The sequence below is a fragment of the Oncorhynchus nerka genome, linkage group LG4, assembly GCF_034236695.1.
Source record: "Oncorhynchus nerka isolate Pitt River linkage group LG4, Oner_Uvic_2.0, whole genome shotgun sequence".
In the NCBI taxonomy this organism is placed as follows: Eukaryota; Metazoa; Chordata; class Actinopteri; order Salmoniformes; family Salmonidae; genus Oncorhynchus; species Oncorhynchus nerka.
In genome coordinates, this window is record NC_088399.1 from 49,078,867 (window position 1) to 49,098,377 (window position 19,511).

The 19,511-nt window shown below is 42.3% G+C and overlaps 1 protein-coding gene across 1 annotated transcript; it reads right to left on the minus strand.

The window, feature by feature from the left end:
* Positions 1-5,560: 5,560 nt before the first annotated feature.
* LOC115128956 (procathepsin L-like) lies at positions 5,561-10,412 on the minus strand. The gene is made up of 8 exons (XM_029659094.2): positions 10,336-10,412; positions 9,083-9,221; positions 8,581-8,703; positions 7,807-7,959; positions 7,318-7,542; positions 6,881-7,049; positions 6,486-6,603; positions 5,561-6,283 (listed from the first exon to the last, which is right to left on the minus strand). Exons 2-8 carry the CDS (start codon positions 9,209-9,211, stop codon positions 6,184-6,186), a joined length of 1,017 nt encoding a protein of 338 aa, XP_029514954.1. The 5' UTR covers positions 9,212-9,221; positions 10,336-10,412; the 3' UTR covers positions 5,561-6,183.
* Between the last annotated feature and the right edge of the window lie 9,099 nt (positions 10,413-19,511).

Genomic DNA, 19,511 nt, shown 5'->3' on the forward strand with positions numbered 1-19,511 from the left:
ACGGTATGAAAGAGCCCCAGTAAGCCAGTGACTCATGTAATAGGGTTAGAGGCAGAGAATCCCAGTGGAAAGAGGGGAACCGGCCAGGCAGAGACAGCAAGGGCGGTTCGTTGCTCCAGAGCCTTTCCGTTCACCTTCCCACTCCTGGGCCAGACTACACTCAATCATATGACCCACTGAAGAGATGAGTCTTCAGTAAAGACTTAAAGGTTGAGACCGAGTTTGCGTCTCTTACATGGGTAGGCAGATCATTCCATAAAAATGGAGCTCTATAGGAGAAAGCCCTGCCTCCAGCTGTTTGCTTAGAAATTCTAGGGACAATTAGGAGGCCTGCGTCTTGTGACCGTAGCGTACGTGTAGGTATGTACGGCAGGACCAAATCAGAGAGATAGGTAGGAGCAAGCCCATGTAATGCTTTGTAGGTTAGCAGTAAAACCTTGAAATCAGCCCTTGCCTTGACAGGAAGCCAGTGTAGGGAGGCTAGCACTGGAGTATTATGATCACATTTTTTGGTTCTAGTCAGGATTCTAGCAGCCGTATTTAGCACTAACTGAAGTTTATTTAGTGCTTTATCCGGGTAGCCGGAAAGTAGAGCATTGCAGTAGTCTAACCTAGAAGTGACAAAAGCACTCAGATGGTTTTGTCTGGCTAATAGCCTACACAAACAGAGCACCACAGTATGAGTCATAATACCCATAAAACCTAGCGGTCAAACAGGGAAATGGTTCCAATCGTTTTTCCACCATTCATTTTCCCATATGGGATTTTAGAAACAGCTCAAATAAGGGCTGTGTTTCGTGTAGGCTTACCCTAGAGTGACGTTTTGATAATCTCTCTCGGACAAGAGGACTTTTATCAATACATCAGTCTGTATTTACTCTCATGGTATGATCAGACATAAGCTACGGACAACGAACACAATTGCATTTTATCCATGGCAATTTCAATGCACAAAAACACTGTGATGAGATTCTGAGGCCCATTTTAAGGCCCATTTTTTAAGGTATCTGTGACCAACAGATGCATATCTGTTTTCCCAGTCATGTGAAATTCATAGATTAGGGCCTAATGAATTTATTTCAATTGACTGATTTCCTCACATGAACTGTTATTCAGTAAAATCAATGAAATTGTTGGATTTATATTTTATTTTATATGTTTATACCATTTTATACCATTTATATTTTTGTTCAGTATAATTCAATCAAATTTATTATTATTATTATTTATTTTTTGGGGGATCGGTGTCCCGTCCACGGGACTGTTAAGCTAACGTAGGCTAATGTGATTAGCATGAGGTTGTAAGTAACAAAAACAATTCCCAGGACATAGACATATCTGATATTGGCAGAAAGCTTAAAGTCTTGTTAATCTAACTGCACTGTCCAATTTACAGTAGCTATTACCGTGAAAGAATTCCATGCAATTGTTTGAGGAGAATGCAGATTTTTTAACATGAACGATAATAATAAACAAATTAGGCACATTTGGGCAGTCTTGATACAAAATGTTGAACAGAAGTGCAATGGTTCATTGGATCAGTCAAAAACAATTGTACACGCACTGCTGCCATCTAGGGGCCAAAATCTAAATTTCACATGGGCTGGAGAAGTACATTATGGATTTTCTCTTGCATTTCAAAGATGATGGTACAAAAAAAATACAAAAGAACGGTTGGTTTTGTCTTTGTATTATCTTTTACCAGATCTATTTTATTACATTCTCCTACATCCGTTTCACATTTCCACAAACTTCAAAGTGTTTCCTTTCAAATGGTACCAAGAATATGCATATCCTTGCTTCAGGGCCTGAGCTACAGGCAGTTCGATTTGGGTATGTCATTTTAGGTGAAAATTGAATAAAGGTGGCGGATCCTTAAGAGTATTTAGAAGTTGTTGTTTTTTTCACTATTTCCTTATTTTAGAAAAAAGTATCTCTTTGGGTCTGTGATTCTCTCCATTTTTTTTCAATTTAGAGGCCTATTGCTACAGTATCAGAATGCATCGGCTTGCAGTTTTGTGTGCAAATGTTTTCACCACAGCTTGTAGGTCCAGGTTGCGGGCCCAATTGTTTTCTGTACTAAGTATTGACAACCCAGACCGTCTTTCCTGAAACGTTGTGCTTCTGAGGTTGTTCATTATGAGTTTTAGTTTAGAGAACGATCTCTCTGCAGAAGTGACAGTTGCAGGGATGGTTAAAAATAGTTGGATTGCAGTAGCAACGTCAAGGAAACTGGGCAGAAGGGATTGGTGCTTCATCTCATATTCTCCTTCATTTCCAGCCTCAACACGTTACGGAAAGATATTTACTGTATAGGAAGCTCTGGGTACAAGTCGTCTGGATATTGGGCAGCCAATAAACTGGCAGATGCAAACAGATTATAATCTTTAGCGGACAACAGTTCTTGACGGCTCAATCAAAGAAAGAGGGTTGCGATTTCATTCATACTGGTGAACCAGCGTTTGATTTGTGTGGTTGCAATATCAAAGTAGCATTGAACACAGACACTGTAAAATGTTCCTCTGCATTCTGACGCCTGTTTTTGTCATCACTTGGTCCTGCCTTTTGTTTATCCATCCCACTCTCTGTATCTGAGTTCGACCTGCTGATTCAACTGACTTTTTTGAACTTGATTGCCAATTAAGTAAGTAGGCTGGGGCAGGCTGTCTCCTTCCGTTGAGCAATAGGCCAATTAGATGCATGCCAATGATAGGCCTATTGTCTCTGACTCACCTACTACTAATGTAGATTATTGTGAAACACAAACACAAAAGCTTACTACATGTGGAAATTAAAAAGGTTGAGATGATTAGATTAGATTCTGGGTGTGCTGTTCCTACATTTTGTTTTCACTAGCAAAGTACAAGCAATTGTTCATTCAGGTTATGGGTGTTTCCTCTTGAATTTGGTAAAAAGTGAATTCGCTCATTTGCTTGTTGGCAACCCTCTTGTGTGTATCAGACACACAGTTTCTCTTAGAGATTATATTTCTCACCCATCTACACACAATAACCCATAATGACAAAATGAAAACATGTTTCAAAGTTAGAAATGTTTTCAAATGTATTGAAAATTAAATAAAGAAACATCTCATTTACCCTACATAAGTATTCACACCCCTGAGTCAATACAGTACATATTAGAATCACCTTTGGCAGAGATTACAGCTGTGAGTATTTCTGGGTAAGTTTCTAAGAGCTTTGCACACCTAGATTTTACAATATTGCACATTATTATTTTTTAAATTCTTCAAGCTCTGTCAAGTTGGTTGTTGATCATTGTCTAGACAGCCAATTTCAAGTCTTGCCATAGATTTTTAAGCCAATTTAAGTCAAAACTGTAAATAGGCTACTCGGGAACCAGTGGTGTAAAATATTTAAGTAAAACTTCTTTAAAGTCCTACTTAAGTAGTGTTTTGGGGGGTATCTGTACTTTACTATTTATATATTTGACAACTTACTTTTTACTCCATACATATACCCTGACACCCAATAAGTTCTCATTACATTTTGAATGCTTAGCAGGACAGGAAAATGGTCAAATAACTCAATTATCAAGAGAACATCCCTGGTCATTCCTACTGCCTTTGATCTGGTGGACTCACTAAACACACATGCTTAATTTGTCGGGTTGTTGGAGTGTGCCCCTTGCTATCCATCTGGTTTGCTTAATATAAGGAATTTGACATTTTTACACTTTTATTTTTGACACTTAAGTATATTTTGCTATTACATTTACTGTTTATACTTAAGTATATTTAAAATGTAACGGCTTTCTTGTGGAGAAGGAGAGTCGGACCAAAATGCAGCGTGATGATGATTCATGATATTTTAATGAAGGAAAAAACTATACATGAAGAAACTACAAAATAATGAAATGTGAAAACCGAAACAGCCATATCTGGTGCAAAGACAGGAACAAGGACACTAAGGACAATCACCCACGAAAGACTCAAAGAATATGGCTGCCTAAATATGGTTCCCAATCAGAGACAACGATAAACACCTGCCTCTGATTGAGAACCACATCAGACAGCCATAGACTTAACTAGAACAACCCACTAAGCTACAATCCCAATACCAACACACCACATACAAAAACCCCATGCCACACCCTGGCCTGACCAAATAAATGAAGATAAACACAAAATACCTCGACCAGGGCGTGACATAAAACCATACTTTTAAACTGTTACTCATATTTTACTTGGTGACTTTCACTTTTACTTGAGTCATTATTTATTAAGGCATTTTTACTTTTACTCAAGTATGACAAATTAGTACAATTTCCAGCACTGTCAGGAACATTCAATGTTGTCTTGGTACGCAGCTTCAGTGTATATTTGGCCTTGTGTTATAAATTATTGTCCTACTGAAAGGTACATTTGTCCCCCAGTCTTTTCCTCAAGGATTGTGTCTGTGCTTAGCCTTATTTTGTTTATTTTAATAAAAATAAAAACTCCCTAGTCCTTGCCGATGACAAGCATACCCATAACATGATGCAGCCACCACCATGTTTGAAAATATGAAGAGTGGTACTAGGTGATGTGTTGTGTTGGATTTGCAAACATAATGCTTTGTATTCAGGATATTTTTTTATATTTTTTTTTGCAGTTTTACTTAAGTGCATTATTGTAAATAGAATGCATGTTTTGCAATATTTGTATTCTGTGCATGCTTCCTTCTTTTCACTCTGTCAATTAGATTAGTATTGTGGAGTAACTACAATGTTGTTGATCCATCCTCAGTTTTCTCCCATCACAGCCATTAAACTCTGTAACTGTTTTAAAGTCACCGTTTATCACGCCCCGACCTTAGAGTTCCTTATTATTTTCTATGTTTGGTTAGGTCAGGGTGTGACTCAGATGGGAAAGTCTGTTTTCTATTTCTTTGGTTTTGGCAGTGTGTGTTTCCCAATCAGAGGGAGTTGTCCATCGTTGTCTCTGATTGGGGATCATATTTAAGTTGTCATTTTCCTTTTAGGTTTTGTGGGATCATGTGTTGTATGTATCCTACACTGTAATCGTTTGTGTTAATTGTTTTGTGAGTAATACATCCTGTTAGTTGAATTGAGTTAATGCAGTCCTCGTTTTACAGAGCCATTCTTTGATTGAATATAAGCTCATAAATTAGTGGAGTCATTGGTAAACCGATCTTTTGATGTACATTTTATGTCATAGGGGTGTATTTTCTAAGCTGTTACGACTACTGTGACGTAACATTTGATAATAATATGCTTACTGTTTAAACTGTAACACGTCAGCTTACTTTAAACTAGAGACTACAGTTGTGCTCATATTTAATTAAGTCTAATGGTAAATGTTATGTACACTATACACATTAGATTACAGATTGGTACTTTACATCTTGGTCTAAGATCAACTAGATAAATTAAAGCTTGGACGATGGGTGCTATAGACAGCAAATAAGCCTTTTAATAATCAGTTATCTTAGAACAAATGTAATTATAGCATCTGAGTGATAATGTGTAGATTCACAAGCGGGCTAGATTCACCAGTATACATTTATGATCTATAGCCGTTAGTCACATGATAATGGAGTCAGATTGATGAATGTAGTTTATTATTATTATTAAACACAATTTGAACTCATCTACATGTGTGTGTTAGAATGTTATACATCTCCTCTCACCACCCGGAGGCATATCAGTCTCTGCATCACTAGGCTCTTGTCTAGGTATTACCATTCAACACCTTTACTCAAACACAAGCTGCAGATAAAAGGCAGTGGAGGAAACAAACCCAGGTGTACCGTTCTCTTTTTGTCCCTCACTTTCAGAAACAAACCTCAGGAATATATATATATATTCTGTGTCTTGTAAACACAAACAGTAAGCACAAACTGACATGTGCTAGAGAATGTAGTCTAGCTGGTCTCATCAAGTAAAGTTACAAATAAACGGAATGGTTAACTCAAATAGAACTATACACACACATACAATCGCACCGACACACATAAAATCAAGTATAAAACAAACTAGGTAGAATTTTCATAATTTCCCTAAAACAGTGTTTCTTTAAAACCCATGCAGCAGGTTTCTCTTGCGCATTTCATAGACTTAGTTAAGGCAGAACTGCAGTCGTCATGGCCCTTTTTTCAGAACGTTCGTCAAACATCTCTAAAACTACAACTCTGGGTCTAGTGTTCGAGAACTTACAGAACACTAGACCAGTGGGTAGCTGGCTGCCGTGGCGATGCCACAGTGGTTCTTCCTGTCTTTGGCCATGTAGATGTAGCCTTTGTCTCCCCATTTCTCGCTCCAGCTGAGGAAGAGACAAAACATGTTAGTCCCACAGTTCTAGTTAGTAGGAAATTATAGATTCACTGCTTGCTTTAGAAAAATGTATGACTTAGACCATAGTATCAGGACAAGAGAGGCATATTCCCCGATGAGGAAATCAACCAATCCCGCAGTAGTGACGTAACAAATAAAAAAACATCCTAGGAAGATACTATGTACTGTACCTGTTCTTGACAATCCAGAATTTCTTGCCATCTACATCCTCTCCTTCAAAACCGTATCCCACCACCAGAACTCCATGGTCAAGCTCCTCACTGCTGCACTTCTCCTCATAATAGATCCCTACAGGGAGAGGACATAGTTAAATTAGTGGGCTAAGATACGGAGTTTACTTCAGTATGTAAAACCACTTGATCTCAAACCTAATAGTTGGTTACTTAGCTAGTAACTAGTTAGAAATATTGGTCACAATTTACTTCAAAGACAACACCATTTGTACACGGTGAACAGGACAATAGACCAGTACAGATCACTGCTACCTCAAAAAAATAGGTAGGGAATCCAATCCTTGCAAATAATGTTACACAAAATTTAAGTTGCACCGCTAACTGCTACTCACCAGACTGGTAGAACTGGAAGGATTCGTGGCTGGCGTCGATGGCGACAGCGATGGGGCCGACAGACGCCACAGCCGTCATCAGAGCGTGTTCTTTGCCACTGGGGATGTCCACAAAGCCAGTTTCATTGACAGCACTGAACTCTGGTCGGTAGTGGCAAAGATCATCATCCTGAGTTACCAGGGAAGAACAATGGCCATGATTAGTAAAAAACAACATATTCCAAATATTCAAACAAGTCGGTCATTCTTGGAGACAAATCCCACTTTAATGAAGTGGAAACTCAAATTTTCAAAGTTGAAGTTGTAAGTCATTCCAGATCGACAGCAAACACTGCATGATTTGGGACCAGGCTAAAAGAACAGGGCCTTACTTTTAATAAATGCATCTTCATATCCTATTATATTTGAATTCAGATTAATAGAACACAGGGCCTTACCTTGCCCAGATAGGGGTAGGACGCCTCTGTGTCCAGGCCGCCGTTGTCCTTTACATACTGGAACGCCAAGTCCATGAGACCTCCATTACAGCCCTCGTTGCCCTGGGGTCTAGAGCAGTCCATCAGGTTCTGTTCACTCAGAGACACCAGATTGCCAGTCTTCCTGAATTGCTGGCCCTCTATGGCTCCGGTGGAACTGAACGCCCAGCAAGACCCACATGAGCACTGAGGGGGTAAAGGTTGTTAAACATCTTGTTACTTTTTCATGCCAGAAAACACTGACGTGCATATTACGCCAGTAATAAATACATTTAAAATATATATAACAATATGTATGCGCAATTTGCCGCCTTATCTTCTGGATACTGTAAATTACAATCATGGTAAACAGCACGCAAACAAGCCAGATAGTTCTCTGGAAGTAAAACCTTATTTAGTGACACAGTAGTGTGTGGATGAGTCATGACTCATGAGTGATTCAGGTCTCACCTGGTTCTTGATGGGAGTGACGTAGCCCTTCTCTCTCCAGTCCACAGCTTCAGGGACCTGCAGGTAATTGGGTTCCATGAACAGAGAGCCCTTGTACTTCCTCTCAGTCGTCTGCTTGTAGCCGTTCATGAGCTGCCTGAACTCTTCGTTGGTCTAGGAAGGAAAGAATCAGAACACGTTGAAACGTAATGTCTTCCCTGGCAAGATATATTTGTAATTTACCATCTGAATGGGAAATGTAAATTTTTTTACGTCTTAGGACTGTTTTAAAAGTTGTGCACTTAGCCATAAATCCTGTGTGCATCTTTAAAAGACTACGAGTAAGTTTCAATTCTCTTCTCGGGAGAACTATTCCATTCCTGCTTGATAGTTGAAGAAACCTAACCTGCGAGTCTGAATACATTCCTGCTTTCATTGTCAACGCTGACACCTGTGCCTGTGAAATATTTCATACTGTATGTGCTTCAGCAAATCTATGGCATGGCAACAAAAAGATCCAGCTATAGCACACACACAGTATGGGAAAGAGCTGCTGAAAAGTAGCTCCTGCTCCACAGTCAAATGTCTCAGCAACAGACTTGGACAGAAGTTCACTGGAACTGATATCAGCACCTGAAAATTTCCACTGCTTTAGTTCCTGCACCTCATAGAATATTAGCTCAAAAGTCCTGCAGTGTTCCTGGATATAAATATATACAGTACAGGGCCCAAGAATGAGTAGCGGCACCCATTTCATCCATGTCAAGCACTGCTCAGCAAGGTGATTCTTCTTACCATGTCACCAAAGTTGTTCATGCCCAGACGGTAGGAGTGTTTTCCCATAGAGTGGTCCAGGTTGTGCATCTCAATTTTTTTCAGGTTCTTTTCCCAAACCATCCTCCTCCAGCCCTCCTCGCTCTGTAACAATGAGTGAAAAACAGTGAGAAAATATACACAATCATATACTGTCCCAGAACTATGTGCACAATCCATGCAATTAATGATACATAGGTGTAATTTACAGCTACATGTATGCACCACTTGATCAATTTGAGCCCCTTGTTGAGAGCAGTGGAGGATGGTGGGAGGATTCAAAGGAGGACAGGCTCATTGTACTGGCTGTAATGGCACTGAGTCAAAAGTGGTTTCTAAATGTTTGATACCATTCCAATAATTCCATTCCAGTCTTTACAATAAGCCCATCCTCCTATAGCTCATCCCACCAGCCTCCACTCGTTGGGAGCTACTGAGGGGTTCCTATGACGATGTGCTCCTCTACTTGTACTTAAACACCCACCTCATGGTAGTTCTTGCTGTGCCAGTTCTTCCACAAGTGCCAGTGGCCCTCCAACTGAGAGTCAAACATAGGGGCCGCATACACAGCACTCATACAGAGCACCAACACTGCCAAGTAGAGGGACATCATGGTCAAACAGCTGTGGAGAGAGAGAGAGAGCTCAGTCAGCCTTGTATTTTCAGTGTAAATAAGCTATATAGCATAAAATGTTGAATTTGTACCTTTGAAACAATGGCAGATCTTCAACAGTATATACAACAACAAAAAGTCTGGGCAGCACCTCCTACTGGAGATTTGATCAACAACTATCCATTTGGTCTCCCATCCAGTGTTTTAACCAAGGCCAGTTTAGCTTTGACATGTCACGGACTACTACCAATGTGGTATTGTGTGAATGATTTGAAAAACCTCAATTTAATTTGTTTTTAAATTTTTAAAACTTTTAAAAAAATTTTTTTTAAATCGCTGTTACTATGAAGTCATTACAACGGGTAGCTTTAACAGAGAAAATTAAATTGAACCATCCTTTATAAGTCATATCAATTGTAATATTTACGCCAATAAAGCACTTGTGAAGTCATCAGCAGCTATTGTTTTAATTCAACCTAGGGTTCACAAACACATCACCTTGCACTTTCACCATCCTGTGAAGTTAATTCATCATAATGTATTTAATCTGCAGCCTAATAAACTGCATGCTTTCCCAACGAGTAGTAAAGTGAGGTCCACACTACTACTCCAAGTTTACTTCGATATGATGGTTATTATATTCACCAACAATCACATAATTAATTTTACTGACACAAAAAGACTCCACCTAGTACTATTTTGTGTTGTCGACATTTGGAAAGTTAACTGAAAAATGGTTTCCATCAGGTGTGTCATTACTTTAATCCGACATGTACTTTACTTGCTATACCACCGTTGGATGGAAATGTGGTTTGTGAGAACAAAACAAAAAAAACTCCAAACTACCTTCCGCTCAACACAAGAAAAAAGATTAAACATATGGAACTAGGATACTACACTACCGGTATTCCAAATTAAATAAATTGGTATGTATTACTTTATGTGATATCCAGAAATATTCGAGGGAATGTTTGGTAACAGCCGGCAGAAAAAGCAACATCAGAAACTTTAGACTAATATTGTCTTTCTGTATCAATCAAATTGAAGAACAAATGCCCCTGGTAAATGTCCATAACCCAAGATCCTAACACTGTGCAAAGAACAGAATGGAAAGCTGTACTTACTTTTTCCCGTCAATTTGCAGTAGCAGGGTGATGATATTTGCTGCTGTTGTTGTGTAGTCAGTGAACAAGACACACCACTTTATACAGCCAGCTATATGTCCTATAGTGGTGGGGGCTGGCTTGTGATTGGCTGAAAGGGGACGGTATATCTCACACTGCCGGCCCGCTGAATGATCATTTAAAGATATCAGGTCCCGCCCGGTGTAAATAGCCCAGCATGTGATTCCTGACCACTTGACCGTTTTCATCGACTCCGTAAAGATAAAACATCAAATTTGATTAAGTAGTGGGTTGATTTGATTACTGGAAAGCAAAAGGGTAGAAAGACACATCCCTTATCATTTTTTCATCTTCGGTTACTTTGTAACAGTTCTCTCATCATGTGCGGGCGCGGAGGAGATGAGAGCATGGCACGCTGATGCTTATACAGCAATGACAAAGAAATAACCAGAAAAAAATGCTAAACATGTTCATTGAACAGTAATGACATGAATATGGATACAAAGGTTACATGTAGTCTAGTACCTGAAACTGAGTGGCCAACAACAAACGCCACATATGTTCCTGCTCTGTGAAGCATACAACAGCTTCAGTGTTTGTTCATGTCCTAATATGATAGATTCAAATAATAGCCTGAAGTTTAGAGAATGAACAAATTAACCTACATGTATCTAGCTCAAATATTAAGATTTTCTGCATTCTTTAGATAATGATGAGTTAGAGTTATTGTGTGTCAAGAAAGTTCTGATGGGCTTGTAAATCATTTTTTTTGTGTAAATAATCATTCCAATTTCATTTGAAAGGTGTCTTACAAGCCTTTCAGTGTTTTCCTACCTCTTTATTTTATTTTTCCTTTATTTAACTAGGCAAGTCAGTTAAGAACAAATTCTTATTTTCAATGATGGCCTAGGAACAGTGGGTTAACTGCCAGTTCAGGGGCAGAATGACAGATTTGAACCTTGTCAGGTCGGGGGTTTGAACTTGCAACCTTCCGGTTACTAGACCAACGCTCTAACCACTAGGCTACCCTGCCGCCCCTCTTTTGCACATTCTCCTTTTGTTTTCTTTTTAAACATTGATAATACATTTTAAACCCACTAAATAAAAACAAACAGAAAACACACTAATCAACACATTGTTTCTAAACAATTGTGTAATGTCACTTTTGCCTTGTCAGCTTTAGGAATTTCTGCCTGTCAACCAAACATTCACACAGGAAGAAGGGGAGGGATTCTCTTCTTGGGCTGCTGCTGAATCTGTTGTTACTGATAGGACACACACACACACACACACACACACACACACACACACACACACACACCCTGTATATATGTGGTTAGTAAAATGATTCCTTGATTGGTATTGGTGTGTCTACAAAAACACTACAGGGAAATCAATGAATGGATGGGTATTGAATAATTCATTAGGTTTGTTTAAGATTTCCTAGTATTGATCGATCATACTAAGAAGTATGTTTTGATAACAATGCAGTAATGTATCTGTGCAACTTCAAACTTTTGCTGACACTGATTACAATCTAACAGAAACAGATGCACTTACTCCCCCTGTCAGACATGAAGTGTACTGCAGGTAATGTAACAGTCATGACCATGTGTAATTCCCTTCTCCCAGTTGCATGTTCCAAAGCACCTCTCACTCACATGGCTCTCAGATATCTAAATTCTTATTAACCAATGCTTCTCACGTGATCAGATTCTTCTCACGTGATCAGATTCTTCTCACAAGCATCTGACAGGCACATCCGGGGGGACTCAACTGATTGGGTCCTTCTTATCGAGTTCACGAGGTGCATATTGAAGATATTGGAAGAACTGTCCACATTTACTTTCGTCAGCCAACAAGATGAGTAGGCCTAACAAACAGCAAAAGCACTAGCCTATGTCAATCTACTATCCCCCATAGTATAACGTTGACCTATTCTATTGGTCAATTTATCCTTCAGTGTGAGAACGAAATATTCCAAACCCAAATTAATAGAACCACTCGCATCAAAAAAAAAAAAAAACATTTCAAAAGCAATGAGGCTGATGCAACAGATCATAATGTTTAGCTTAAAATGTTCATAAACGATTAGTATTTTTCTTCACATTATAAGTGCAGTAATGCACAAACGGCAGTAACCTATGTGCGAATGTTCCTAAATGCAATCAATTAGCGGGAAACCACCATTCTCAAAAGTGACCACAAATGCTATTATGCATGTAATGCTTTATTATAAAGGTGCATTTTAATGGTGAAAATGATCTTCCTCAAAACCTGAAACTCACGCGCCGCCTAAGGATGCCAGTTAGGCTCTGGACCGGTTGTAAAAGCAGATTAATGTTCTTAATTTCAATTAGTTATTTGGCCACTTAGTTGTGATATAAACTTTATCAAAAACAGATAGGCCTGTGGACTAGGCTACATGAGGTGTGAGACTATGATGTGAATACGTCGTAAGAAAAAGACATGAGCTGTTTCTTGCCTTACTTGCCTACACAAGCTGGGCATCACTCACAAATGATAATATATCATTGACAAGTGATAGGCTAATATAGTCATCCATCAGACTATTCTTGATTTTATATTGTCTTAAAATATACTAAATAATACGTGAGAATTTTGTTTTGATTTAGAATGGACTATTATCATGCACCAGTTTCAGAACAGGGGAAAAATACAAGTCATCTATGCACTTAAATAGCGAATGGAGGACTTAATTGTCATGCTAGCCAGGTAGGCTATATTCCTGTTGTAAAGCAAAACAATGTGCTTAATATTAGGGAAGTTGAGAAATATAGTCAGCCTAAAGGAAGCTGAAGATCCTATTTTTAATAGAAGCCATCACTGTTTCCTCACGCAATTCTATAGCCTGTAGAAATGTTGCGCAACATGGGCTCTCGTGAAGTGTTTGATTAGATTTTTGTACACATTTGCATTGATGTCAGAGAGGATTAGAGGGACAATAGAGTGCTGAGTACCAGGCAGTTAGCAAGTTTGGTGGGCTAGTGACCATTTACATTTACATTTAAGTCATTTAGCAGACGCTCTTATCCAGAGCGACTTACAAATTGGTGCATTCACCTTATGACATCCAGTGGAACAGTAGTGCATCTAAATCTTTTAAGGGGGGGTGAGAGGGATTACTTTATCCTATCCTAGGTATTCCTTAAAGAGGTGGGGTTTCAGGTGTCTCCGGAAGGTGGTGATTGACTCCGCTGTCCTGGCGTCGTGAGGGAGTTTGTTCCACCATTGGGGGGCCAGAGCAGCGAACAGTTTTGACTGGGCTGAGCGGGAACTGTACTTCCTCAGTGGTAGGGAGGCGAGCAGGCCAGAGGTGGATGAACGCAGTGCCCTTGTTTGGGTGTAGGGCCTGATCAGAGCCTGGAGGTACTGAGGTGCCGTTCCCCTCACAGCTCCGTAGGCAAGCACCATGGTCTTGTAGCGGATGCGAGCTTCAACTGGAAGCCAGTGGAGAGAGCGGAGGAGCGGGACGTGAGAGAACTTGGGAAGGTTGAACACCAGACGGGCTGCGGCGTTCTGGATGAGTTGTAGGGGTTTAATGGCACAGACAGGGAGCCCAGCCAACAGCGAGTTGCAGTAATCCAGACGGGAGATGACAAGTGCCTGGATTAGGACCTGCGCCGCTTCCTGTGTGAGGCAGGGTCGTACTCTGCGGATGTTGTAGAGCATGAACCTACAGGAACGGGCCACCGCCTTGATGTTGGTTGAGAACGACAGGGTGTTGTCCAGGATCACGCCAAGGTTCTTAGCGCTCTGGGAGGAGGACACAATGGAGTTGTCAACCGTGATGGCGAGATCATGGAACGGGCAGTCCTTCCCCGGGAGGAAGAGCAGCTCCGTCTTGCCGAGGTTCAGCTTGAGGTGGTGATCCGTCATCCACACTGATATGTCTGCCAGACATGCAGAGATGCGATTCGCCACCTGGTCATCAGAAGGGGGAAAGGAGAAGATTAATTGTGTGTCGTCTGCATAGCAATGATAGGAGAGACCATGTGAGGTTATGACAGAGCCAAGTGACTTGGTGTATAGCGATAATAGGAGAGGGCCTAGAACAGAGCCCGGGGGACACCAGTGGTGAGAGCACGTGGTGTGGAGACGGATTCTCGCCACGCCACCTGGTAGGAGCGACCTGTCAGGTAGGACGCAATCCAAGCGTGGGCCGCGCCGGAGATGCCCAACTCGGAGAGGGTGGAGAGGAGGATCTGATGGTTCACAGTATCGAAGGCAGCCGATAGGTCTAGAAGGATGAGAGCAGAGGAGAGAGAGTTAGCTTTAGCAGTGCGGAGCGCCTCCGTGATACAGAGAAGAGCAGTCTCAGTTGAATGACTAGTCTTGAAACCTGACTGATTTGGATCAAGAAGGTCATTCTGAGAGAGATAGCGGGAGAGCTGGCCAAGGACGGCACGTTCAAGAGTTTTGGAGAGAAAAGAAAGAAGGGATACTGGTCTGTAGTTGTTGACATCGGAGGGATCGAGTGTAGGTTTTTTCAGAAGGGGTGCAACTCTCGCTCTCTTGAAGACGGAAGGGACGTAGCCAGCGGTCAGGGATGAGTTGATGAGCGAGGTGAGGTAAGGGAGAAGGTCTCCGGAAATGGTCTGGAGAAGAGAGGAGGGGATAGGGTCAAGCGGGCAGGTTGTTGGGCGGCCGGCCGTCACAAGACGCGAGATTTCATTTGGAGAGAGAGGGGAGAAAGAGGTCAGAGCACAGGGTAGGGCAGTGTGAGCAGAACCAGCGGTGTCGTTTGACTTAGCAAACGAGGATCGGATGTCGTCGACCTTCTTTTCAAAATTCAAAAGTCATCTGCAGAGAGGGAGGGGGGGAGGGGGGAGGAGGATTCAGGAGGGAGGAGAAGGTGGCAAAGAGCTTCCTAGGGTTAGAGGCAGATGCTTGGAATTTAGAGTGGTAGAAAGTGGCTTTAGCAGCAGAGAGAGAAGAGGAAAATGTAGAGAGGAGGGAGTGAAAGGATGCCAGGTCCGCAGGGAGGCGAGTTTTCCTCCATTTCCGCTCGGCTGCCCGGAGCCCTGTTCTGTGAGCTCGCAATGAGTCGTCGAGCCACGGAGCGGGAGAGGAGGACCGAGCCGGCCTGGAGGATAGGGGACATAGAGAGTCAAAGGATGCAGAAAGGGAGGAGAGGAGGGTTGAGGAGGCAGAATCAGGAGATAGGTTGGAGAAGGTTTGAGCAGAGGGAAGAGATGATAGGATGGAAGAGGAGAGAGTAGCGGGGGAGAGAGAGCGAAGGTTGGGACGGCGCGATACCATCCGAGTAGGGGCAGTGTGGGAAGTGTTGGATGAGAGCGAGAGGGAAAAGGATACAAGGTAGTGGTCGGAGACTTGGAGGGGAGTTGCAATGAGGTTAGTGGAAGAACAGCATCTAGTAAAGATGAGGTCGAGCGTATTTCCTGCCTTGTGAGTAGGGGGGAAGGTGAGAGGGTGAGGTCAAAAGAGGAGAGGAGTGGAAAGAAGGAGGCAGACAGGAATGAGTCAAAGGTAGACGTGGGGAGGTTAAAGTCGCCCAGAACTGTGAGAGGTGAGCCGTCCTCAGGAAAGGAGCTTATCAAGGCATCAAGCTCATTGATGAACTCTCCGAGGGAACCTGGAGGGCGATAAATGATAAGGATGTTAAGCTTGAAAGGGCTGGTAACTGTGACAGCATGGAATTCAAAGGAGGCGATAGACAGATGGGTAAGGGGAGAAAGAGAGAATGACCACTTGGGAGAGATGAGGATCCCGGTGCCACCACCCCGCTGACCAGAAGCTCTCGGGGTGTGCGAGAACACGTGGGCAGACGAAGAGAGAGCAGTAGGAGTAGCAGTGTTGTCTGTGGTGATCCATGTTTCCGTCAGTGCCAAGAAGTCGAGGACTGGAGGGGGCATAGGCTGAGATGAACTCTGCCTTGTTGGCCGCAGATCGGCAGTTCCAGAGGCTACCGGAGACCTGGAACTCCACGTGGGTCGTGCGCTGGGACCACCAGATTAGGGTGGCCGCGGCCACGCGGTGTGGAGCGTTTGTATGGTCTGTGCAGAGAGGAGAGAACAGGGATAGACAGACACATAGTTGACAGGCTACACAAGAGGCTACGCTAATGCAAAGGAGATTGGAATGACAAGTGGACTACACGTCTCGAGTGTTCAGAAAGTTAAGCTTACGTAGCAAGAATCTTATTGACTAAAATGATTAAAATGATACAGTACTGCTGAAGTAGGCTAGCCTGCAGAGGCTGCGTTGTTGACTATGTAGGCTAGCTGGCAGTGGCTGCGTTGTTGACACTACACTAATCAAGTCGTTCCGTTGAGTGTAATAGTTTCTACTGTGCTGCTATTCGGGGCTAGCTGGCTAGCTAGCAGTGTTGATTACGTTACGTTGCGTTAAAAGAACGACAATAGCTGGCTAGCTAACCTAGGAAATCGCTCTAGACTACACAATTATCTTTGATACAAAGACGGCTATGTAGCTAGCTACGATCAAACAAATCAAGCCGTTGTACTGTAATGAAATGAAATGAAAAATGTGATACTACCTGTGGAGCGAAGCGAAATGCGACCGGGTTGTTGAGTGCGGAAGTTCTGTTCGGTAGACGTTGGCTAGCTGTTGGCTAGCTAGCAGTGTCTCCTACGTTAAGGACGACAAATAGCTGGCTAGCTAACCTCGGTAAATTAAGATAATCACTCTAAAACTACACACTCTAAACTACACAATTATCTTGGATACGAAGACAGCAAAGACAACTATGTAGCTAGCTAACATTACACTAATCAAGTCGTTCAGTTGAGTGTAATAGTTGTGCTGCTAATCGGTAGACGGTGGACGTTAGCTAGCTGGCTAGCTGCAGGGCAGATAGCAGTGTAGACTGCGTTAGGACGACGAAATACGATAATTACGCAATTATCTATGATACAAAGACGGCTATGTAGCTAGCTAAGAAGAAATTGCTAAGATTAGACAAATCAAACCGTTGTACTATAATGAAATGTAATGAAATGTAATACTACCTGCGGACCGAGTGCGGATGCGACCGCTCGCTCCAACCCAGAGTCAGGGACCAGAGCTTGGAAAAGCCTAATTACCATGACCACAGTACACAATTTGCATGACCGTTGAGTCATAGTAATCTCCTTTTATGCACTCTGGACAGTAAATTGGTAGGACCCAACTTGCTAAAGACCATCGGGTCGCTAATGGACTGATACTCAGGGCTCCATTGTTCTTCTTAACCACTCCTGACATCAATTCAAATGCAATCGATAATCACAGCAAACAGTATCTTGCTTTTAAAACTCACCTCACTGTGATTGATCAATTTGAAGAAAGAAGTTTAACAGCAAGTTGAAACTGAGTGGAAAACATGGTAGTTGTGGGTGTTGTTTCAACGCTGAACACAACGACAGTGCTTTCTACGGTGGTGATTAATTCAAAACACCCATACGCATATTTGAACTTATGCAAATGCATAGGCCTTTGAGCACTTCAAATCAAAGTTTATTTGTCACGTGCGCCGAATTCACCAGGTGTTGTACATGCTTACTTACAGGCTCTAACCAATAGTGCAACAAAGGTATTAGGTGAACAATAGGTAGGTAAAGAAATAAAACATCAGTAAAAAGAGAGGCTATATTTTTTTTATTTTTTTTTATTTTTTTTATTTCACCTTTATTTAACCAGGTAGGCTAGTTGAGAACAGGTTCTCATTTGCAACTGCGACCTGGCCAAGATAAAGCATAGCAGTGTGAACAGACAACACAGAGTTACACATGGAGTAAACAATTAACAAGTCAATAACACAGTAGAGAAAAAAGGGGAGTCTATATACAATGTGTGCAAAAGGCATGAGGAGGTAGGCGAATAATTACAATATTGCAGATTAACACTGGAGTGATAAATGATCAGATGATCAGATCAGATACCCAACTATAACATCTTCCGTCAAGATAGAACTGCCAAAGGGGGCGGAGTTGCAGTCTACTGCAGAGATAGCCTGCAAAGTAATGTCATACTTTCCAGGTCCATACCCAAACAGTTCGAACTACTAATTTTTGAAAATTACTCTCTCCAGAAATAAGTCTCTCACTGTTGCCGCCTGCTACCGACCACCCTCAGCTCCCAGCTGTGCCCTGGACACCATTTGTGAATTGATCGCCCCCCATCTAGCTTCAGAGTTTGTTCTGTTAGGTGACCTAAACTGGGATATGCTTAACACCCCAGCAGTCCTACAATGTAAGCTAGATGCCCTCAATCTCACTCAAATCATCAAGGAACCCACCAGGTACAACCCTAACTCTGTAAACAAGGGCACCCTCAAAGACGTCATCCTGACCAACTGGCCCTCCAAATACACCTCCGCTGTCTTCAACCAGGATCTCAGCGATCACTGCCTCATTGCCTGTATCCGCCACGGAGCCGCAGTCAAACGACCACCCCTCATCACTGTCAAACGCTCCCTAAAACACTTCTGTGAGCAGGCCTTCCTAATCGACCTGGCCCGGGTATCCTGGAAGGACATTGACCTCATCCCGTCAGTTGAGGATGCCTGGTCATTCTTTAAAAGTAACTTCCTCACCATTTTAGATAAGCATGCTCCGTTCAAAAAATGCAGAACCAAGAACAGATACAGCCCTTGGTTCACTCCAGACCTGACTGCCCTCGACCAGCACAAAAACATCCTGTGGCGGACTGCAATAGCATCGAATAGCCCCGTGATATGCAACTGTTCAGGGAAGTCAGGAACCAATACACGCAGTCAGTCAGGAAAGCTAAGGCCAGCTTCTTCAGGCAGAAGTTTGCATCCTGTAGCTCCAACTCCAAAAAGTTCTGGGACACTGTGAAGTCCATGGAGAACAAGAGCACCTCCTCCCAGCTGCCCACTGCACTGAGGCTAGGTAACACGGTCTCCACCGATAAATCCACGATTATCGAAAGCTTCAATAAGCACTTCTCTACGGCTGGCCATGCCTTCCGCCTGGCTACTCCAACCTCGGCCAACAGCTCCGCCCCCCCCCCGCAGCTCCTCGCCCAAGCCTCTCCAGGTTCTCCTTTACCAAAATCCAGATAGCAGATGTTCTGAAAGAACTGCAAAACCTAGACCCGTACAAATCAGCTGGGCTTGACAATCTGGACCCTCTATTTCTGAAACTATCCGCCGCCATTGTCGCAACCCC